The 23,243-nt window shown below is 52.4% G+C and overlaps 1 protein-coding gene across 2 annotated transcripts in view; it reads right to left on the reverse strand.

Annotated features, from left to right (window-relative positions):
- Positions 1-353: 353 nt before the first annotated feature.
- Positions 354-23,243, reverse strand: part of Capzb (capping actin protein of muscle Z-line subunit beta) — a 103,064-nt gene continuing 80,174 nt past the window's right edge. Inside the window, exons 5-10 of one of the 2 annotated variants that reach the window (XM_048443387.1) lie at positions 12,087-12,228; positions 11,658-11,774; positions 5,225-5,290; positions 4,473-4,549; positions 3,297-3,409; positions 354-1,159 (exon numbers count right to left, since the gene is read on the reverse strand). In XM_048443387.1, the coding sequence (XP_048299344.1) occupies positions 3,307-3,409; positions 4,473-4,549; positions 5,225-5,290; positions 11,658-11,774; positions 12,087-12,228 (505 nt within the window). In that variant the 3' untranslated portion in view covers positions 354-1,159; positions 3,297-3,306. The remainder of the gene's footprint in view (positions 1,160-3,296; positions 3,410-4,472; positions 4,550-5,224; positions 5,291-11,657; positions 11,775-12,086; positions 12,229-23,243) is intronic. The other variant, XM_048443388.2, reaches the window with a different exon arrangement.

The following is a 23,243-nucleotide window of genomic DNA, read 5'->3' on the forward strand; positions in this document are numbered from 1 at the left end:
ATAGCACAAGTAGGAGTCATGGCACCCAGCCTGCTTTACCTCCCATGGAATTCTGTACTCCACAGAGCACCAAATAAGAGAAACTAGGAGTAATGAGTCAGGGACATCACAGAAGATGGGGTGGCAAACATGGCAGCCACAGAACCCAGGGAAAGGGAGGAGCAACCAGCTAAATAAGAAAGGTGGTAGGCAATCTCTGAAGAGCTCAGCACCTTAACCTCCTATCAGTGTGGAATGTGGACAGGAACCTGCACGCTGGTTCCCAGGCCACTGCTGTGCTCCTGAGAAGGTGAAAGTGGACTGAGGTGGACAGGTGTGCTGCAGCTGGATGAGAAAGAACACAAGGCCAGCACTAACTGTGTCCCAGTTTCTTTTTATTTATTTTTTTGTTCTTTTTTTCCTTTTTTTTTTAAGTATGGAGGCTCAAGTAGAAGATGTAGATTTTTTGTTTAAGCTTTACAAAAAAAAACCAAAATAAAACAAAAAACTCCTTTTGCATTCCATAAAAATTGACAGGAAAGCACCTGGCCGGAAGTGCAGCTGGTCGCCAGCTGCCACCCCACTGTGGTCTCCTTGGGTGGGCACGTCTGCGCAGGACAGTGCTGAGGACATCTCTCCGTCCTCCGTAGCTGTCTGCTGTCCCCCCGGCCCCCAACTCCAAGCAACTCCCAAATACACATGGAATCCGATTTCCAGTTCTTCTCTTTCACACACCAGTTAGTTCATAAAATGTTTTTGTTTTACATTTTTTACACCAAGGTAACAAAAAGATGGGAGGAGCAGTGGCTGACAGTACATATGCTTATAAATGGGAGAGGGGAGGAAGACGGGGGCCCAGGCGAACAAAAACCACACGGTCTCTATGGAAACATCATGGGAAGCGGGCCTTGGAGCCAGAGGAGGGTGGTTATCGGGCTTTATTCTTGGGGAGCGATGGCGCTGCATGGTCGATGCAAACTGTTACGTGACCCATGGGGAGGGAGAGGAGGAGGGAAAAGGAGCAGAAAACGAGTTTTCTAAGAAAGGACCCTAATGAGTGCATGGCGTGCCCGGTTAGCGTGAAGTAGAGGTTTAACACTGCTGCTTTCTCTTCAAGGCCTCCACCAGGTCGTTCTTGAGAGCTTCTTGCTTTGATTTGTCTGCAAACGTCTGCACAGACCTACAGGAGAGGAGAGATGACATCAGCCGTGGAACATAGGGGGGTGCAGCCCGGGGCCACCGTGGGCTGCCAGGCTGTACCATCTACCCTGGAGAGTGGGACGAGGACCTGGCTGGGGGCCTGTACCGCAGTATCTTGCTGGGCATCATGGGCAGAGGTCATCTCTACCCAGGCTGTAGGTGCCCTGGTCACTAGATCCCTAGGTCCACAGTTCAGGGTACAGGCCTCAAGCTGTTGGGCGCTTTCAGGAACCACGCGGCCTGGGTCATCTACCTTGGACCTGCTGCCCAGGCTGAGAGGTGAGGACACTGGGCAGTGAGGGCTTCTACTGGAGCATCTGCCCCACCCCCTCTTCCTACAGCCTAGGCTGGCTCCTTACCCTGGAGAAGCAGTGTAGCGACCCCTCCCTCTGGCCCTGCCCTACCAAGTACATAAGAACCAGCCTCTGCGTGGCTGAACCACCAGGATCAAGCCAGAGACTGCATCAATGCTGCTGGCTGCAAACCCAGCCCAGCAAACTCTGCAAGCATGCATTCTAAGGGGCCCTGGTGTCACATTCTGGGTTGGCAGGGAAGCACTCTTCATCAGAGCCGGAGCAACTACGGCTGGGGGAGAGCTCAACTTGTCTGGTGCTTCTCACACAGACTCAGTTCTCAGAAGCATCTCAGGGTGGAGCTTCTTCATTAAGCCTAATTCCCAGGTCAGGAAACAAAGCTGAGAGCCGGAGAAAGGCCCCCCACGGCGGCTCTTTTCCCAGCGCACCAGTTAATTAAGAGCATACTAGACTAGTTGCAGCAACCGTGGGGAGCTCGGAAGCAGTGGAAGAGCAGGGCAGCATGCTTGGCAAGTGGCTCGAGTGCGCACTGGGAGAGGCGCTGTCAGGAAGTCTACCCTCGTGTGCTGAAAATGGCGAAGGCGAGATGCAGTGGGATCCGGAGCGGCAACCCACGAAAACCCAAGAAGAGTCTTCAAGACGGGGAGGACAGGACCGGAGCAAAGAAGCCACCGGACATTAGTGTGAGCTGCTGCTACTCGGGTGCAATTTACTTCCGCTGGGGTGTTTAGGGTCCCAAACTCTCACCAGAGGCCAACATTAGTGTGACATCGAGAGGAGCAGTGTGAGGGCTCAGGCACAGCTTGAGTTGGGGCAGGGAGGAGGACACATCTGGCTAATGGGCTGGGGCTCCCCTCAGGGTACCTCCAGCTGGTTTGCCAGGGAATGGTGGCGGTGGCAGCATCCCTTAAAAGGGCTTTCAACTGGGACATGGGAGGTCTGGAGATGCCACCAAGGCTAGAACTGATGGCTGCCTTGGACCTGAAGTCAGCACATGGACCAGACCACAGTGGCAGGGGAGTCCCCATTTTGGAGCTTCAAGGTAAGTCCCACAGGCCCTTGTCTGGGCTGGGCCTTTGGTGTCCAGCCCCGGGGCCTGCAGCTTCCCAGGAGCCTTGTTTTAAAACCTTCCTCCCTTCTGAGATGCTTACTGTGTTTGCACATCTGTATTTGTCCCAGGCCAAGTCATGGTTCTTGGCCATTGTCAACAAGCAGGGCTGTTTTCCTTTCCACCAGCATGGCTGCTGGAGGACAGCTGCAGCTCATTAAGGGAGGCTGTGGGGACACACAGCATGGGTACAGAGTGCCCAGCGGTGGCCAGTCTGGAGGGGTGCTGGCCTGGCTTAGGGAGTGTTCCATCACTCAGAGGGACTCAGAGGGAGACCATGCTTTCTGAGTCAACAGCCCAAGGGGCCCTGAAATGTAGCTTGTGGGATCCTTGGTAGGCGAGCAGGCAGGAGAAATCGGCTGTATTTCTGTCAGACAAGAGGTGTGTGAGCTGGCAGAAGGCAAGACACAGAGACCCTGCTCCTTAGCCAGTGGGATGTGTGCACACAGTGCCATCTGCTGGAGAGGCCACGGTAGTGCCAAAGACTGAGCTTTGTCAGGAGCAAAAAGCCCAAACCTGGCCTTTGCTCAAAGTGCGAAGCACACACACCGCACACGCGTGTCCACACTATGTGGCTGAGCTATGCGTTAATGTGGCTCCCCACCAGCTGTGAGTGGACACAGGTTAGTGGCAGGGTCTTGGCAGGTTGGTGAGTCCTGTTCAGTGGGGAAGCCTCACGCCCTTCAGGCAGGTACCTGGGTCGGCTCAATTATCGGGCTGGATGTAGGCCTGGCGCTGGGTCAGCACGTGAGAAAGCTCCCTCTGCAGCTGCTTAAACTTGCGGTTGTCAGGGATAGCGTCAAGAGATCTACAGACAGTGTTCGGAGAGGATGAAGCCGTAGCAAGAGAGCAACAGCAATGCAGAACAAGAGGCCAGCAGTCACGGGCAAAGGCAAGGCAGGAGAAGGCTGCCTCGGCCCTGGGGCTGAGTGTGTGTCTCAACCACAGAAGTCTAAGTTGGCAGAGGCCTCGGTCTTTAGGGGTTCACACCAGCCTCCACACAGGCTCAGATTTTCCGTGTTTCCCTGTCATTACTGGGAATGGTGGAGGCTGTCCAGGCAGGAGAGTATAAACGGTACATTTGGTACCACAGCCCCCAAGTGTCAGGTCCACTGGGGATCAACAGGGGCTACTGTCTCACTTAACTCAGACTGCTGGACAAGCTCACAAACTTTGTCTGGCCTGCAATATGAAACCTGGGCCAGGGAAGGGCACTGGAAGACTGGGCCCCAAGGGCACAGCAGAACCCACGAACTCACAGCAGAGCTGAGCTGTAGTGCCCTTCCCGGTTGTTATCAGCTCTCCTAACCCTGCTGGCGCTCTGCCTCCCACACAGGACAGGGCCTCTGAGAAAGGTGTGGGAAGGACCCTGTGACTCCAAGGCCAGTGCTCTCTGCTTCGCTCCCTCCTCAGTCACCGCCCCATCCCCACTGGGCTCTGCCTCGCACTGTACTACACCAGAGCCAGAGGCCACAGTGCGTCCTGCCTGCTTCTGCAGAACCCAGAGCCCGAGACAGTGCTGGGTCCCTCAAAGGAAATGCCATGCCAGGTTGCTCAGCTGTCTTCGGCGTCTTGGGATCTGTGTGTGGCTGCCAGGCCCCAATGCCAAAGAGGCCGAGTGCAGTCTCTAGGGGCCAGTGCCGAGATCTAAGGTGAAGGCACCAAAGGTTGCTGAGGTGAACAAGTCCAGTGGACAGAGCTGGTAGAGGTCACAGAAAGTGCTGGACCAGCTTCTGAGTCTTTCAAACTGAAAGCAATCCCTGACCGCATCTTGTGATGAGGAACTGGGAGGCCCAAGGCCACAGACCACTAAGTAGACAGGACGTAAGTCCCATGTGTGGCCCCAACGCTTCAGAGTTTTGGTACATTACCTCAGCCCATTGACGATATCCTTTGTTTTTCCAAAGTAGATCTCATTCAGTGTACTTCTGATTTTATTTTCCATGTCCTGGGAAGGGAGGTAAGTCAGCAGAGATGGCAAAAGGAACCCTGAGGCCCACATCCACCTGCCACCACCAACCCTGCAGTCCCCTCTGTGGCCACAGGAGGGAGGTATGAGGCTGCTCCCTAGTGCTGAGAGGCTAGCCAGGCTGCCAGAACCCCACCTATAATTTGTGTTTTGGGTCTTTCTTGTCCTTCAGCATTGAGGAAGCCAACATCTAGGGACTGATGGCCAATTCTGACCACTGCTGGGCGCGGGTCTAAACCACATTACCAGCACACTGCCTGGCCACCAACTCTGTGAACAGTTCTGTGAAACCAGAGAACACGTCTCCATTCCAAACAACCTCCCTTCCAAACGAGACGTGGTGACAGGCCAGGCTGTGGCGGCCACGAGTGAAGCTGCTCCAAGGGCCCTGGTGTTCCAGGGATCTGTTTCCACCCCAAGTTCTGATCACTGTTCACACCCAGTGATCAGGGGAAACAGGACTTGATACTTCCCAGGGCCAGAGACCGAGCAGGGACACTGGGGTGGGTAGGCTTGGAGCCGAGCTCTGCTTGTATCCAAGTCAGAAGAAAGCTCAGAAAACCCGGGCAGGACCAGCTGCAGCAGAGACGGAGGCTGCAGAGAAGCACGCTGGTCTATGCTGTACCAGGACCAGGTGAGCCTGAGGCCACTCACCTCCACCAGGCGCCCAATGTTGGCTATGTGTGGAGAAGAGTCACTCACGGTTTCATCTTTCTCCATCTGCAAAGACACCAACGTTTAGTCAGAAGAAGCTGCAGCTCCAGGCTGCCCTCAACTTACGGCTGCCCATGCACTTCAGTTCTCTGCCCCCTGGTGGCTGTCCCTGCACATCACAGTCCTCTGCCCCCTGGTGGCTCTATGGAGCTTTTCTAGCACAAATGACTGAAGTTTGTGGTTGCAAACAGCCCAGTCGGCAGACATTCTGAAGCCCTATTATTTCTATGGCAGTGTTTCTTGATGCTACTCTGAGAACAGATTCCCCACTTAGCTCCTAGGGGTACAGTAGTGAGGGCAAAGGGCCACAAGGGATAGGTCACCCTGGACCACACTCTGGGTCACGTCACTCCTGGCAGGCACAGGTCCAGGCTGCTACCCAGATGTGAGTGAGGCCTGGTGTTGGACTGGAAGCTTCCCTGTGTCACAACACTGTCACACCTCGACCAGCAGAGCCATGGCAGCCATGGGGACTCACAGCCTTGCCAGCAAAGACTCTGGGGTCAGCAGAATTCAGTGCCATGCCCATAACCATGTGTGCAGTTGTGGAGGAACCCCCTTCTTGCTACCGTGTCAAGGCCAGGAGCCATGCAGGGAAATGGTGGGTTCCTGGTTTACAAAGGATGGGGGACAGCAGCCAGCTCTGAGTGCATGAAGGGAGGCAACGGCAGAGGGGTGTGAGCCTCTGCCGTTGGCTTCCGGTTCTCCCATTGTAAGCTTTACCTCCCTGACAAGGGAACAACCGTGTAAAGGAGAACAGCCTATCTTCTGTCTCACAGGGTGCCAGGAGACTCAAGTATATATGAGCTCAACACGGGCTGGAGAGACGGCTCAGTGGTTAGAGCACCGGCTACTCCCCAGGAGACCTGATTCAATTCCCAGCCCCCACACAGTGGTATGTAACTGTCTGTGACTCCAGCTCTCTCCTCCTGGATGAGACATGGGCTACTGAGAGAGGCCAAGGAGTGGCAGAACCTAGGACAAGAGAGATAGAAAAGCTAGAGTGTGTGGGCGGGACCCCAGGATGCCAGCAGGGCTGAGCCTGCCTGCAATCTGGCAGAGTGAGGTGAACTCTCACCGTGTATGGCATAGATGGGTAAAAGTGGGGCGCACACAGCTGTTGGCAGGTGGGTAAAAGTGAGGAGCGCACACTGTTGGCAGAGGTGGGTCCCATGGGTCTCCCCAATAGGCATATGCTCCAGACTACCAAGGAGAAAGAAGGGGGTGGTCATTTGGTAGAGTGCTGCAAGGCAAGAGTCCAGCCTGAGGTAATAATCTGGACCCAAGGACCTTCCAGAACAGAGGTCTGGTCCTAGCAAGGGGTTTGCCCAAAAATGGTGGTGATGGGGAGCTGCTAGTCATCCGTGCCTTGGTCCCTTACTCTAGGCCCTGAAATTTCCTGGGCACTCTTTGGCAAGGGGTCCCAGGGTCTTGCTCCTTAGACAAAACTGTCTCTGAAGTAGTGATAATGCTCGTGATGGCAGTGATGGCCATGGGCCCACTTCAGGTGTGGTCAGCACTTCACGATACCAGAGAAACATGATCTCCCCCAAGCAAAAGCCTGCTGCTAGGACAACTGGTTAGTGTGCGTGTTAAACGGAGCTGGGGAGATACCTAAAGGGCAGGGCCTGCCCCCCATTTCTAAAAGGAGTGTTTAGAAACCAACATCCCACATGAAAATGGCTGCTGTGTCCAGCCTCCGGACTGCTCAGGGCTGCTCTGTGGGCGATTCTGATCCAGCCAACTGTACCATTCTAGTCTCGCTCAGCCCCCTGCTCTATGCAGAGGGAAATTCTTGCCTCCACCCTGCCAGAGTTAAGAGGTGAGGGCTTTGTGGTCTCTCACGGGCCATCTCAGTGAGTGCTGGCAGCCCAGGGTGAGCACAGCACCCGGGGTGAAGGGCACTCGCTGCTAGGCAAGAGAGCAAATCAATGCCTTGTCTCCTTTTTTTTTTTTTTTACTTCAAATCAAGAGCCACCTTCCAGCAGAGAAAGGCTGAAACCACCAGACCCTCAAAGGAATAGTGTGTATGTGTGTGTTGGGGGTGGGGCAGAAGGACTCCCCAGCAGCACACAGGGGGCCTCTAAACTCAAGATCCTGGCACATGCAGGCAGTTTCCATAGCCCCCTTGCCTGCCCCCACTGCCTCCCTCCTCTCCACACCTGGCTGGGGTCAGCTTGCTGGCAATGCTGACCCACCAGGAACAGAACTATTTTTGTAATGCATATATTATTACACCCTCATAAAAGAAGCTGCCAGAAGGAAAACATTTTTATGTTCTGTGGCGGCACAGATGTTCCACAAGGTGGTTCCAACCGAGTCTGGAGTCAGGGCCTAGCTTGCCTGTCCCCAGTGAGACCCTTTCCCCCTCTCTGCAGCTAAGATGGGGAAGACACAAGTGTGCTTGGATCTGGTGGCTGCTGTCCTCAGGCGGGGTGGGTGGTGTGTCCACTGGCACAGAGTATCTCTTCTAGTTTGTTCAAGGAGGCCATCCCGCAGCACGGTGTCTGCCTCAAGCTCACGCTCTAGGAGCAAAGGGCTTGTTGTGCCTGCGCCTCCACGCCCTTGCCGTTACTGTATGCTGAGGGAAAGACCATATACACAGTTCCAGGGTATGCCTAGCAGCACACACTGTTTGTTAAGGAAGTCCCATCCCAGGGCCCCATGGCTTGTGCCCAGCTTGTGCCATAGACATGAGGCTGTGTCCAGCTAGGATCAAACCTGCCACCAAGCGGGAGAGGAGGGGAGGACTGTCTGACTTTTGAGTTAGCAGCCACTCTTCTGAAAGATGCACGGGATCTGCAGAATTAGCTATTCCTTCCTGGGTGGAAATCAGGGGTTGGTCAGAGTAGTACAGGCTTTCAACAGACACCATCAACCCCACAGCTGATGAAAAGTGAAAGGATCTGTCTGGTCATACGGCTGTGAGGTGACAGAGCTATAGCCTCGACCAAGTTATGGAGGATTCTGAAGGCAGCTTTCTTTGAGGTGACCTCTCTGGTGGGTGGATTTTGGATTTTGTATAATGCTTACCAAAAAAGGCAAGGAAAACCCACAACCCAAGATTCAGAAGTTATGAGATGGATCTCTTCCAACCTCATTGGCCTTGTGGAAACCAAGCACCCTGGCCCCTCGTCTCTTCCCCTGCCATAGCCAGACCAGGCTCTCCTTCTGGCTTACTATGTACCAGGTCATTTGAAAAACACTCAACTGCTTCTAGACTTTGTGCCACTCAAATGGCACCGTCCAGGCCACCTCATGGTCCAGAGCCCACTGTTGTCTGTGCTACCCTTCGTTCCCTCCAACACCTACAAGGAAAGGCCATGGGCTTTGTCTTCTTATACAAATACCTTGCCTGCTCTAACTCCCAGGTCAGGGAGGCCGTTCCTGCCAGGGTCCACAGGCAGCGGCTGCTGGCGGCTGGGTTCTTACTGGACCCTGTGGCTCATGAGCAGGGAGGTCTGCTTGCAAAGGACCAATCTCCCCACTCAACACAATATTCCACCTTCCTGTCTAAATATTTAGAATCTGAAAAGAAAATGAAGCGAACATCTGCAGAGCCCTGACCCGGATGGAAGTCCTTGGATCTCTTTCCGGAGATTTATGGTCCGCCTCATTCCCACGTCTCTGCTGTCACACAGCAAAGTGACCTCTCCGAGCAGCTTCCCTTTCCGATCTAGGGCTTGGCAAGCAGCACTTTCTCACTTGTTCCCTGGCCTTCCAGCCGGGGCCTCAGTGGCAGCCTGCCAAGGGGCACCTCTGCCACCACCCACAGACGGGGCCTATGCTGTGGCAGGAGGACGCGATGCTGCTGTAGTGAGTGTCCAGCAGGGCTGTGCCCACCGCCCCACAGATGCAGGGTTTGCAGAAAGACTTTCCCATCTAACTGATGTTCCCAAGAGACAGCTCTGAGTGGAGGCAACAAAAGGACACAGTGAAGGATGAGGCAGAGCTCCCAGCAGGGTACCCTGAAAAGCTGAGACAAGCAGCTGGGGCCATTTATCACAGTGACAGGTGGCACCAAGAGGGGTTCTCAACTCCCTCGATGTATCCCCAGAAGCTATAAGGAGAAGAGGACAAGAAGCAAACCTCAACTACTGCCGGGAGGGGACCCCCGAGGAAATAGCCCCTGGCCTTCCTGTACATGGGGTCTGGGAAACTTGGGACCTAGGGAAGTACCTGGGGTCAGGCTGCTGGGGAAGAGCTACACTGGCAAAATGGGGACTTGCTCATCCCTGATGAGGAGTCTCCTGACAGCTGGACAGCATGGCATGCAAGGTAAGTGCCTGGCGAGACAGCTCCTCCAACCAAGGGGCCCCTTCCTGACATGTGCAGTGGGTGTAAGTGACCAAAACTGTGCAGTCAATGTGGGGGGTGGGCCGTGGGCCCACCCTCTTACCCTGCCACTCACAACTGGAGGTCATCCGAGCCCTGACTCAAAGTGTGTGGGAGGAAGGATATTGTGCTAGACATATGTGGGCTTAAATCCAGGCTCTGCCACTTGTTCTAGTCAATTATTTAATAGCATGGGCCTCAGTTTCCTCACCTGTTAAATGGGAATGGCAACTGGCTAGAATGTAGTTCAAGGAGATGGCCAGGCAGCCGTGTCTACTTGCTGTCTGTATGTTCAAGGCGACCACAGACACTTTCCCAGCTCTCAGCCCTACCTGGCCCGCTTGGCTTTGCTCCCATGCACTGCTCTACCCCGATGGCTCAGTTTCCTCGCTTTGTAAGTTACTTGTACTGTAGCAGAGCCTCGGCTTTGATGCATGGTGGATGAGTTATGGCTCTGGCCCTCAGGATGATGACAGAAGCACGGATTTCCTCAGTAAAGTCCCAAGAGCACAAGGCAGCAGAGGCGATGTGGACAAGGTGTGCCGAGAACAGCCACTCACCAGGCTGAGTTTGGCTTGGCAAGGCTACTGAGTATGGCAGGGCCAGACGCTGGCCATGGGTGGACGGCCCTGATTTAAACTATCAGGAAGACGGAGGATTAAATATTTGTGCAGGTCACTGTACACCAGGTGTAATTATAGACAGTTTCCAGCAGCAAGGAAGGCAGGAAACAGCCTCCGGATGGACTTAGGAGCTCCCACCCATCCCCTGGGTGGCAGGGAGAAGGGGAGGGGAGAAGGCCTCTGCAGTGGCCTTGGCTGCTGGAGGACTTGGCTGGCCCGCCTATATCAAGGGGCCATGTCCACAGAGCAGGACGGGCTCTGCCCTGGGTACTAGCACCTGGTTCTGTGCTGGGCCTGGGACAGTCTGTCTTGAGGATGTAGGCTCCCTACAGTCGCTAACCCTTGACACAGCAGAGGCGAGGAGCGTTTTCCATGGGAGACTCTAAGATGTGCAGGCTGGTACTGGCTCTCCTGCTTTGTGCTGCTGTTTTTCAAATGCATGTAGATGCCCTTGCAGATTGCAGAATGCAAACCTACATAAGAGTTCCTAATCTAAACTCTCCTACAAAGGTTTTCTCTTAAGAGCTATCAAACATAAAACTGTCTTGCATGGTTTTGGTCCTGTGAAGTGAGTCTTCTAGAAGGCAAGAAGTACTCACCCACCGAGCCTCGTCCCAGCCCCCAGAGTAATAATCTTGTGGAGCAGAGGCTCTTCAGAAGCCAGACGCTCAGGAACAGGAGTTCATGAGTACTTCTGCTCCTGAGGCCCCATGCTGGGCTTAGTCTGCTCTTCTGTGCTCCCTGTGCATGAGGCTTATTGCCAGAAAGCCCTCTCCTAAGATGCACAGGTGTGTAAAGGCTCCGGAAGGTGTCAAGGTTATAAACATGAAACTTTGGATGGAGTGCTGAGGGTCTGAAACCTGCTTAGGTGCCTCTAGTAGTTCCTGATGTAGATGCTAAGAGAGAGTTACGCCAGGAAGGCCAAGCTCTATGTTTTGCTCACAGCTCGAAGAGACATTATGGAATGTGGCTGCTAGCAGGACCAGGGAGCAATAGACAGGTAGAACTTGGCAAATCTGTGTACAGAACTGAAGAGTTCCTCACCCAGAATCCTCCACATCCAACACGCGGGACTCAGACCAGGCTGGGGAGCAGGCAGCTAGGACTGAACTGCAAGAAGCAGCTCACGTGGAGTCCAGTCTGACTGCTGGCAAACCCAGCAAAACGTGAGCACAGACGACACCAAGCCCTGGTAGATGACAAGCAGCAATCACTCAGTCCCTACTACACCAAGCAGCTGGCTGGGAAGCAGCTGGTGTGTAGCCACACGCAGCTTAGAGGACAGAAGGCACAACTAGAAGTCCCCGTTAGCTGGTGGGTGGGCAGCTGGCCATGCACATCCCCTAACCTGGGCCAAGAGCTCATTTGTTCTAGGACCAGTGGGCATTGGCAAGAGGCGGGAACACAAGTTCTACCTGTCTGGTCAGGCTGCCTCCCAGGTTCATGGTGCCTGAGCCGGATTTGTTGGTTTGCAGCCACAGCATCACCGTGGAGGTCAACTTGTAATGTGCGGTACGGCCGCTGGACTTCTCCTGGGGGAGAAGATGGAGAGCACAGCCTGGGTGAATCGCAGCTGAGGAGAAAGCCATGCCCTACCCCCATGCCAAGGCCATTCCTCCCTTATAAAATCCCTATGGTTTTTATAGGGCAGATCTGTAATCATGCCTTAAGCACTCGGGAGTCCCAGCATCGGTAAGTACCATTCCCCTGACTTATCTTCATCCAAATGGCTCTGGGCATTTTTTTGGAATTAGTGGGGTCGCACATCCTAGCATATCACTATGAAAGCATCTGGAGATCAGGGCTGCCACGCAGGGTGTGGCACATATACTAGGGGGCAGTACCTGTACTTCCACCACATGGATGGAATCCCAGCAGCCTTTGATCTTCTTTGACCCGTCTCCAGCCTTCTTTATGAGGATCACTCCAGCGAAGCCGTGATCCAGATCCCAGAGGTAGACAGATGAGACGCCACCTTCAAAATACCTGCAAGCGACAATGCCCATGGACCGCTGTCAGTAATGGTGTGCTTAGATGACGCCCGAGACACCTGTCTAGGATTAAGGACCATCCATGCAAGGTGCCAGGGTTGACCTTTTGACATACCCTGGCCTTCCCATGGCTGCAGAGGCAGAAAAGCAAGGCCTTAGATGCCAAGAAGATGGAAGACCAGTCTCTGAGTTTGAGCTTTGTGCTTCTGGCAAGCTCACTGAACTTCTCTGGGCATCAGCTTCCCCCCAGTACAAGATCCAGCACAGTATGTGCCCCTCACAGTAGACTCGGCCATTACTGGAAAATATTGCTTTTGCAATCAACTGTCACTTCATGTAGCATCTCTGTCTTTCATGAAGGTTGACAAGCCTGCCCCACATCCCCACATCTACCAGCAATCAATCACGCTGTTTTCTCAGAGTGATTTGTTAAAGAAGCCGACAGAAATGAGGGTTGCCCTTTCTACTCAGGTCCAAGTCAACACTGAGAACCCACAGATCAGATGAAACCGAGGAGGGGGAAGAATGAACCAGCCATTCCACTAGGGTCCCAAGTCTAAGGGTGGGTGACACATGGACGGCTGCTGAGACCTGTGAGCCCAGCTGCTGTGACCTCACACTCTACCGATAACCAACCAACGCAACACCAGGTAATCACATCTTGTGGCCAGTATTTTTTACTCATCACAAAGGCCAATGCCTCTCTAACCTCAGGGGTCAGGGGGCTGGCACCATGGTGCATGGTGACTCTCAGGCAGACATGGGCTGGTGTCAGCAGCCCTTTGATTGGCTCTGCCTACGACTCATGCAGTCAGGGACAATACGCTAAGGAGGGTATTAGAGGCCTACTGTGCAAATCTGGGATGCAGGAACAATACCAGGACATTAAAGGGGGAAACAAGGTAAGTGGACACCCAACAAATGATTATCTGGGGTGAGGAGGGGTGGTTTCTGGCTCTCATTACCAGGCCCAGGCCTGCCTGTCCTTGAACTCACACTCCTGCCTTGGTCCCCTCAGTACTAGGGTTACTGGTGTGAAAATTATTGCTTTTGATAGTAAAATGAAATATATCCAAAGTTAACAAGTGTGCTTTAGGTCATAATAAAGTTGTTGTATATTTAAAAAAGAAGCTATATGTTAGAGAATGAGGAGGAGAAAACACAGGAATTCTTTGGGGAATCAGCTCCATACATAAAACCCCTCCTTAGGCTCTGGTTAAAAAATGAAAAGGCATGTGCACCAAACATGCACTGACTTTCTCGCCTTCTGATTCTCTAAGGACAGTGCAACTGTTGGTAACTCAGCACTGGAGTTTTCGCTCTCTCAGGAATCTCGGCGGTGTGGGCACACATGCCCATGGTGTGGGTGCTCATGTCTGAGGTGTGGGCGCACATGTCTGAGGTGTGGGCGCTCATGTCTGAGGTGTGGGCGCACATGCCCGTGGTGTGGATGCTCATGTCTGAGGTGTGGGCGCACATGCCCGTGGTGTGGGCACACATGTCTGAGGTGTGGGCACTGATGTCTGAGGTGCGGGCGCACATGTCCGAGGTGTGGGCGCACATGCCCGAGGTGTGGGCGCACATGCCCGTGGTGTGGGTGCACGTGCCCATGGTGTGGGCGCTCATGTCTGAGGTGTGGGCGCACATGCCCGTGGTGTGGGCGCTCATGTCTGAGGTGTGGGCGCACATGCCCATGGTGTGGGTGCTCATGTCTGAGGTGTGGGCGCACATGCCCGTGGTGTGGGCGCTCATGTCTGAGGTGTGGGCGCACATGCCTGTGGTGTGGGTGCTCATGTCTGAGGTGTGGGCGCACATGCCTGTGGTGTGGGTGCTCATGTCTGAGGTGTGGGCGCACATGCCCGTGGTGTGGGCACACATGTCTGAGGTGTGGGCACTGATGTCTGAGGTGCGGGCGCACATGCCCGTGGTGTGGGCGCACATGTCCGTGGTGTGGGCACACATGCCCGAGGTGTGGGCGCACATGCCCGTGGTGTGGGCGCACATGCCTGTGGTGTGGGCGCTCATGTCTGAGGTGTGGGCGCACATGTCTGAGGTGTGGGCGCACATGCCCGTGGTGTGGGCGCACATGTCTGAGGTGTGGGCGCACATGCCTGTGGTGTGGGCGCTCATGTCTGAGGTGTGGGCGCACATGCCTGTGGTGTGGGCGCACATGCCCGTGGTGTGGGCGCACATGTCTGAGGTGTGGGCGCACATGCCTGGCATCCCAGCACTTGAGAAGTCAAGGCAAGATAAGCAGCAGTCTGAGTCCAGGCTATACATTGATTTCCAGGTCAGCCAAAGCTACAGAGCAAGGCTCTGTCCCACAGCAACAAAGGGTATCAGAAGCAATCTAAAATGACTCAGAAGACATGGGAGGAGGTGTGTAGGTCCTGTGTAATTACTCTGTCATTTTATATGAAGGCCTTGGGCATTCAAGGACTGACATCACTAGGCACTGAGGGTGGGCCGGCTACATTGTTTCTACAATCCCACCTCTACTTCCCAACCCAGACAGGGTTTCTCTGTAGACCAGGCTGGCCTCAAACTCACAGAGATCTGCCTGCCTCTGCCACCCATGTGCTGCCCAGTCTGTTTCTGCAATTTGACCTTGACTCTAAAACTATTTCAAACCAACAATCCCCCCCAATAAGATACATACCAGAGTGTAACTGAGAAGAGGAAGCCAGAGTTCCCTTCCTGTCAAGGACACCAGTCTTCCCCCACATCCACATAGTACAGGCGTCATGGCTCATCTACCTTTCACTCCTAATCCCCTGACAAGGTTCCATTCTGTTCCTGTATCCTTGTCCCCAACACCCACCTCCCAACACACACACACACACACACACACACACACACACACACACACACACACACACACACACGGTGATAGAGCCACTTCCTGTGCCTCTACTGTGAAGGAGATCAAACTGAATTTCTGGTCCTGTCTCCCACCAGACGGAGTGGGACATGGCATGTCTGCCCAGTAAACGTCTGTACTGGTCAGTTATGTGTCCAAACGCTGGGCAGAGCACATGCCACTCACGGGCACAGATGGGCACCTGTGAGACCAGTGCTCAGGGAATCCAGGATAACGGCTAACAAGGGGTTCTTGGATTCCACTCTAAGACATTCATTCTTTCTCTTGTTCAGAAACTGTCTACAAATGCCCCTCTGTCTCTGAACATGAGGGAAACAAAGTACTGTGCTTTGAGGCACAAACCAAGCCAATCTGGAATGTTCTGGAATGCGCAAAGATTGGTTGGTCACCTCTGGGCCAACCCTGCTGGATAAGGCTTCGTGGTAGCAAGATTTTCTGACTGTTCTCATGTTCTGTGGCCTCAGCTGCGAGCCGAGGAAGGAGGTACAGCCCAGAGCAAAAGCAAAAAGCGTCTCTAAAGATTGAGGCTGCTCTTAAGCTAGGGCTGTTGGAGGCTTCCTTTCTGCTCTGCCCACTTGGCCCTGCAGAGCACAGGCCCAAAGTCCCAGCCAGGCCCATCTTTCACCCACCCATAGCTTGGAAAGCTGCACTCCCGCTGCAGTGCTGCTCCTGTCAGGGGCCCACTCTTCCGGGTGCTGGCTCAGGCTGTCTTGACTGGTATCACAGAAGTGTCGGTGCCTTGAAAGCTTTTCTCAGCGCTAGCCAGTGACCCGTTCAATAGCACCAGATGACCTAAGGCGGATCCCCTAGGACCTACCCTTTGTGTTCTCTGTTCTGACAGAAAACAACAGCATTTATAAGGTGGGAGGGGCTGCCCCAACCCCAGCACTCCAGCCTGAAGCTTGGGTCTGCTCCGGGCAGTTTCTCTCAGGTATCCTCGGCTTCCCCTAAGGGCCACACAGACAGGGTCTAGAGTTTCAAAACTCTGGAACTGAAGGACGTAAAAAAAGTAAGCCCAAGAGTGACCTCTTTGTGGGCTTCCCCTCCCTGTATTAAAAACTTTTTCAAGATCACGAAAAAAAAAAAAGGAAATTTAAAAATTAGCCCACAATACCATAAATCGGCATTTCCCACAAATCCGATTTTTCCAAAGTTCCTTCCAGTCTTCACTGAGATGTTGCATTTCTATGTAACTATGAGGGATGGTGCCAGGCCGAGCGTGGCATTTTTCACCAGGCATTTCATCCCTGCCCTTTTCCATGGTGGCTGGTGCCCCATCGGCAGGATTCGCCCATCTGACTTTCCATATGGCTCTTGGCTGCACTGAGCAGAGGCCCCACTGCCAGCTCTCCCTGAGAACAAGGGTATTCTCTGTCGGGGCAGGGAGGATGTGCTGAGACTCTGCTCCTCAGACAGGGCCCTAACACAACAACTCAAGTACAGACTTGATTCCAGACACCAGGAGGGACCTCTGGGGACTCCAGTGACTGCACGTCTCAACATGAATGTCCAATACAAAGGGACTGAAGCTCAGGTGACTAGAAGGGCCATTCTGGAATCATCCAGAAGCCACAGCTTTGTTGGTGAGCACTGTCATAAGGCTCCTTGGACTGTCGGGTTGGACGTGGCTGTGGGGCGCACAAATAGTTGCACCCCCATTATGTGGTTTATGGTTTTACTCTGCGCGTGAAGCATTAATTAAAGAAGACCTCAACAAGGCTTTGAAAATTTATTCTTACCTACTGTACTTTGATCACAGTGACATGAAACATGAAAAAAATAATTTTATGTGGTTCACATTTATGAGCTTTTACATAAAGGCTTTTGTGGGTATTTTAAGAATGTGCTAAAATGTTGTCTGAAACCACATGAAGCCGCAGGAGGCGTTGCCCGCCAGAACTAACAGCACACACATGGAAGCACTTTGATTGGCCTTTGTACAGTTAATGAGTCAAATAGTATTAATATTGTTTAAATGCTAACATGCTATTTCAATGAGGTGGCTCTGCCAGGGTTCCAGGCCTACTCTTGGGCCTTGCATGTCAACAAGACTATGGGATCCAACACGGCCAAGCACGAGAGGCTAGGGGTTCTAGGCGATGCCACTAAGAGCTCTAACTTCTCTAACTTGAGGTGCTGACAATTTCAAAAGCCTCAGTTCTCTCAGGAGTGAGATGGGATCCAAGAAGGAAAGACTACCGGGCCCTTGCAGCAGAAGAACATTCTGTAAGAGAGGAAAGCATGGCTCTTCTTGGGCCTCCCAACATAGGGATCTAATTACTGCACACTATCAGAATGGTAAGTGAGTTGCTCAGATCAGGAGACGGGAGCTCAGGAAGACCACAGAGATGTTATCATGGACAAGGTTGGGCCATAAAGGGAGTAGAGTCCCAGAAAGCCTCACAGCAGACTCAATGACAGATCACCAGGGTGTGTGTGTCTGTCTGTCTCTGTATGATATCAGCTTTGCTGATGTCAGGGGAGCAGACACCCATCAGCCAAGCGCCACTGGTCCCATCAGAAGTCTCAAAGGCTCTGGCTGAGGCAGAAATCAATGTCTATGAGGGAGAACAGGCCCGTGGTGTGGTCTTGTGGCTGGGACTAGAGAGATGGGGGCAGGGGGTTAAAGAAGAAGCTAGAGTCCATCTGAGAAGGATGAAGTGATCACTAAATGATGGAGGTACCTCTGCACTGGAAGGGAGGAAGCACAAGGCAGAAGCCTCAGAAGGGCTGGCATTTTGCCAGTGAGACCGATCAGTCACAATTCCGCACCTTTGTCATCCTATTCTACTCTTAAGATCCTTGGCCTTGATCACCATTTCTCTTCTGAGTTTGGGTGATTTTTCCCTGAAAACCCCTTTCCAGCTGCACACTGTCAGTCATGCACAGCACGCATGCTCACAGTCTGCACTGCAGAACAAAAAGCAGAACATAATACACTCAAAGTGACCAACTTCACAGAACTAGGAAGAGGCATTCTGGCCGTCAGAACTTTATGGAGTGTTTGATGCTGAGATGTTGCGGAAACCTTGGATGGAAACTCACTTTGGAAATCTGAGCTGTAACTGTGACCCACCCAATCTGCAGTCTTGGCTAACCTGAACTGCAGATGGAATGAGGAGATGGGCCTTGCGTGGCTTTGGAAGCTGGCCCATGCTCCTGCCTCCTGGGACAGTGGCCAGGTTTGAGTACTCAAATGCACCGAGTTCTGGGTCACAGCCTTTCAAAAAGGCAGCAAGGGCAAGGCTAGGCCAGACTTCCTGGGAACTGACTTCCCAGCACTGTCCGGGAAACCAGCTGTGGTTCTAGGGTGCAGAGACATGCCTTCAGTCATGGACCTTGGTCGGGCTCAGCTTATGAGACTCTGGTGGACGTAGATCTGAGATATCCATGATGCTGACCACAGACCCAGCTACATCACGAGCTTAAGAAGGGAAGCTGGAAAGATGCTAGGTGGGACTTTCTTCCAAAGCTGGATTAAGTCAAAGCAAGCCATCCAGGCACGGTGAACACACTTGTAAGCCTGTTACTCAGAAGGTTGAGGCAGGAAGGTCAAGAATTCAAGTGTTATCCAGACAACACAGTGAGACTCTGTCTGAGGCTGGGGAGATGGCTCGATGGGTGAGGAGCACTTGCAGCACAAACGTAAGGATCTAAGTTTGAATCCCCAGCACCCACAGAAAAAATCTGGGCACGAACTGGTGATGTGATTTAGCAGGCAAAGGCCAAGCCTGATGACTTTAGTCCAATTCTTGGGGCCTACAGGAGGAAAGAGAGAACTGAGTCCCACAAGCTGTCCACATGTGCGTGCACACACGAACACATGCACACATGAATGCACGCACACAATAAATACATTAAAAATGTAAATTTAAAAAGAAAAAAGAAAAGTTGAGGCCGGATGTGGTGATGTACTCCTTTATCCCAGCACTTGGGAGGCCAAGACATGCAAGGCCAGTTAGGTATACATAGTGAATTTCAGTCTAGCCAAGGCTACATAGTGAGACCCTGTCTCAAAAACAAAAACAATGAAAAACAAAACAAAATGCCAAACAAAGCTGTGTGTGCCATGCCTGCCTGTGACCTTAGGGTTGGAGGTGAAGACAGGAAGATCCTGGAAGTTCAGGACCAGCTACCCGGGCTGAAGGGCGAGTTTCACAGAAATGAGGGGAAGATGTCCTTAAGGGCTCTTCCGGCCTCTGCATGAGTGTGAGCACCCGCCTGCACAGGCGTACATCACACACAGATACAACAAGAAAAGGAACCCCCGAATGCCTAAACAAAGGCAAAAACCCAAGCCAGGAATATTAATTGGTACCAACATGGTGCCAAAGACCATTTCCTTATGTGGAAGTCAGCCAGTTAAAGCATGCCTCCCAGAACCGGGGTGGGGGGGAACGACACTCCTCAGCTTGAGAGTAGATTTATGACATACATCTCTGTCAAAAGTCTTGCTCATACAGTTCCAGGGACAGGTGATGTGGGTCTCCCCTCTGTATGCTGTGAATATGTTTTACTGCCGTTGGTTAATAAAGAAGTTGTTTTCGGCCGATGGCATAACCAGAGTAAAAAGCCAGGTGAAAAGTCTGAACAGAGATATATAGAGTAAGCAGAGTCAGGAAGATGCCGTGTAGTTGCTGAAAGAGACACCAGAGAACCTTACCTTTAAACCACGAGCCTCATGGCAATACATAAGTGAATAGAAATGGGTTAATTTAGGATGTAAGAGTAAGCTAGAAATATGACTAAGCTATTGGCTAAACAGTTTTGTAATTAATGTAGTTTCTGTAATTATTTCGGGTCTGTTGGCTGGGAACAAACAAGCAATTCCTACTACAGACAGGACTCACTGCCTCCCGAGGCAAACATTTCTGCTTCAAACACTGGCTGTGAGTAAAGCCTCTGCCTTTGGTATCACCCGGGACAGGAAGGGCACACCCCTCACACATATCTGAAGATGCCCCATAAACTCCCAGAGTTCTGGCCTTCCAATCCTGCAGTGCTCCTCCTGTGACACGGTGTTAAGCCACCATGCTCCACTGAGATATCTCCAGTGTCCTTCCTGAGGTGGGAGAATAGAAAGCTAATACCTGAGCTTTCCGTTAACCAGACCTCTGGCGAGATCAGGACGTGGCTCAGCAGCTCACATCCTTGCTGTCAATATCCCTGCGTCACATGCCATTTACACTGCCACACACTGAGCTGTAAAAGGAACGGCAGGCCGCTTCCCGCCGCCCGACCAGCTAGCCTTACCCAAAATAATTACACGGAAGCTGTATTCATTTAAACACTGCCTGGCACGTTATCTGTAGCTTCTTACTGGCTAACTCTCACATCTTGATTAACCCGTTTCTATTAATGTGTATAGCACCAGGAGGTGGTGACTTACCGGGAAGATTCTAACCTATGTCTCTCTTAGACAGGAGAATCATGGCATCTGTCTCATTGCCTTCTTCCCAGCATTCTGTTCTGTCTACTCCGCCCACCTAATTTTCTGCCCTATTAAAAGGCCAAGGCAGTCTCTTTATTAACCAATGAAAGTAACACATAGACAGATGACCCTCCTACATCACTGAGCCTGCAGTCACCCCAAATAACATCTGCTTTCTTAGGTGCTACCAATGACTTGTCTCCTACTCTGCCCTAGGCCACCCTACCACAAAGGTCTCTGTGACCTGGAATATGAGAAGAAGTGACGCAGGAGCGTAGCTGCGTTCTGGGTTTCACAGACCAGGAAACTGCAAGGCCTTCCAGACAGCATACAGTGTGGGAATGAGCAAGGAAGGCCTGCAGAGGAAACTGAGGTCGCCCTGGAGGGGCTGCACTCGGGTACCTCTGTCAAGCTAAAGACAGAAGCAAGACAAAGGAAGCTCTCAAGGCCTCTGAGAGACGGAGGGAATGGCCAAGGCAGGCGGCTGCGAAGCTAGTTAAGGGCCTAGTAAAACCAGAGCAGTCTCAACTGGTAGGCTCCTTCCTTATCTGGCGCCAGACTGGAGGTGTGGTAGCTCTGAGGTTCTGAACAGCCCCCCTTGCCTCCTCAATGTCCTCTGTCATAGACATGGTCTGTTTGCTCCTGAGATCTCATTAGGTAGGAGTACAAGACTGACAATGGTCACCAGGACATTTTTCACTATAATCAGCATTTGTGGACACAGCAGGGACAAGGTCACAGAGACAAGACTCATGTTTGATGACATTTTGTGGAAAGGAGAAACAACAGAAAGAGCAGAGCAGGCACCCTTCTCATTTCAGAAGGATATGAAGTGAGAAGGTACCTGCTTCCCACAGGTAGGAGCAACTCAACTTCAGCTCAGGAGTAAGGAGAGCCTCCTGTGCCTAGCAAGGCAGCTGGAAAGGCCCGCTGCCTCCTGTCTGTATGACCAACATTCCTTCTGCACCCACTGGTTCCAAACTCATGATTTGTATATTTCCTGCCAACAGCAGAACCCAGGAGTTGCCTCACATGTACCAGTGTGAAGCCCAGAGAACTGCAGATGTCCATAAGGGCTGGGCAATGGGCGCCCTTCTGACTGGTTATACCAGTGCAGTTTAAGGGTGCACGTGGACATGATGTCTGGAGAAGGTGGCGGATCAAGGGCATGGTCCTGGTGCCTGTTGCCATGCATCAGACTATTTTCCTTCGACCCCTACGTGCTCTGAACTGCCCAGAAGGCAGTAATCCCCTCAGAGACACAAAGTCCTGCTTGCTGTGAGCAGAGTCCCACCTCCATGGCCCCAGGAGCTAGATTTGGCCACACACAAAATAGAGATTAGCCTTAGTTGTGGCTGGCTGTGCTGAGATACGATGCAGAAAGCTAGTCACCCTTGTTTGTGTGTCAACAGCTGCTTCTGCCACAGTTTACAGAACATGTCTCAATCTGCCCGCAGACATGGGACAGGTATTCTGTGGAAATTCCTTTCAGTACACACAGGTGCAATGATCCCCTGAGCAAACATACCAATCGGCTTAGGCATGTGCAACTTCAATGCCAGCTATGCTCAGAAGCGCACATCTGGACCACGGCTGTCCTTTACAGCCTTTCAGTTTTTTACTTAAAGGGAAATGAAGTTGTGACTGGAGAGGCTGGGGATCTGGCTTAGCATCTACACTCAACATTGCAGTGAGAGCCTCTGCTTGCATGCTCCACACAGAGATGAGAGCCTCTGCTTGCATGTTCCACACAGAGATGCTGGCTCCGTGGAGTCCTAAGTCCTAAGTGACGCGCCACTCAGGACTCTTGGGTACCAACCACCTCATTTGCCCAGAGCTGCTTTTTTTGGGGAACTCGTTTTGGGTTAGAAGCTTTGAATACATGTTTTCACAGTTAGAAAAACTGTAGAGGCTGGGGAGGTGGACTGAGTGCTTGTCAAGTAAGCACGAGGATGGGAGTTGGGATCCCCACAACCCACATAAAAAGGTCATGGCAGTGTGTGGCTGCAACTGGCGGGTGGAGACAAGACCATTCCTGGGGCTCGCTGGTCAACCTGTCTGGCTAATCTGTGAGTTCAGGTTTATAGTGAGACACCCTGTCTCAAAAAATAAGGTGAAGATGAACAGAAGAAAACATTCAATGTCAACCTTTGGCCGCCACACATGCACGCACAGGAAGGGCACACCTGCACACACTCATAAGCAAGTACACGTGCATTTGCATTGTGAGTCCACATAAACACGGCCCCATGCAAACCAAAACTGTATGCTAGAAAGTCAGGGAATGTACCCAAATCACAGGCTGGGAAGAAGGCAGCTGGGACAGCTGTCTGGGGTGACGTGATTAAGGCTTATATTCTGTGCTATGTTCCAGGAGGCTGACTGGCCTCCTGGAACACCCCAGCTGTGGGGAGAAGCAACACATAATGTCCAGGCTGTGATTACATGTACACGTGAAAACCTGCACCATAAGAAAACAACACATAATATCCAAGCTGTGATTACATGTACGCATGAAAACCTGAACCATAAGAAATCAAAGAGGGCAAGGAGCCCAGAGGTAGCTCAGAAGCCAGGGCATACCACTGCCCATACCATAACCTCTTACAAGGAATTTGGGAAGGAAAGCCCCCTGCTTCAGGGAGCATTGCAGGACTCTATCCTTGATCACTTGCCCCAATCAACTGTCTGTCTGTCC

This window comes from Myodes glareolus, chromosome 6 (assembly GCF_982192425.1).
Source record: "Myodes glareolus chromosome 6, mMyoGla1.1, whole genome shotgun sequence".
NCBI classification, from domain to species: domain Eukaryota; kingdom Metazoa; phylum Chordata; class Mammalia; order Rodentia; family Cricetidae; genus Myodes; species Myodes glareolus.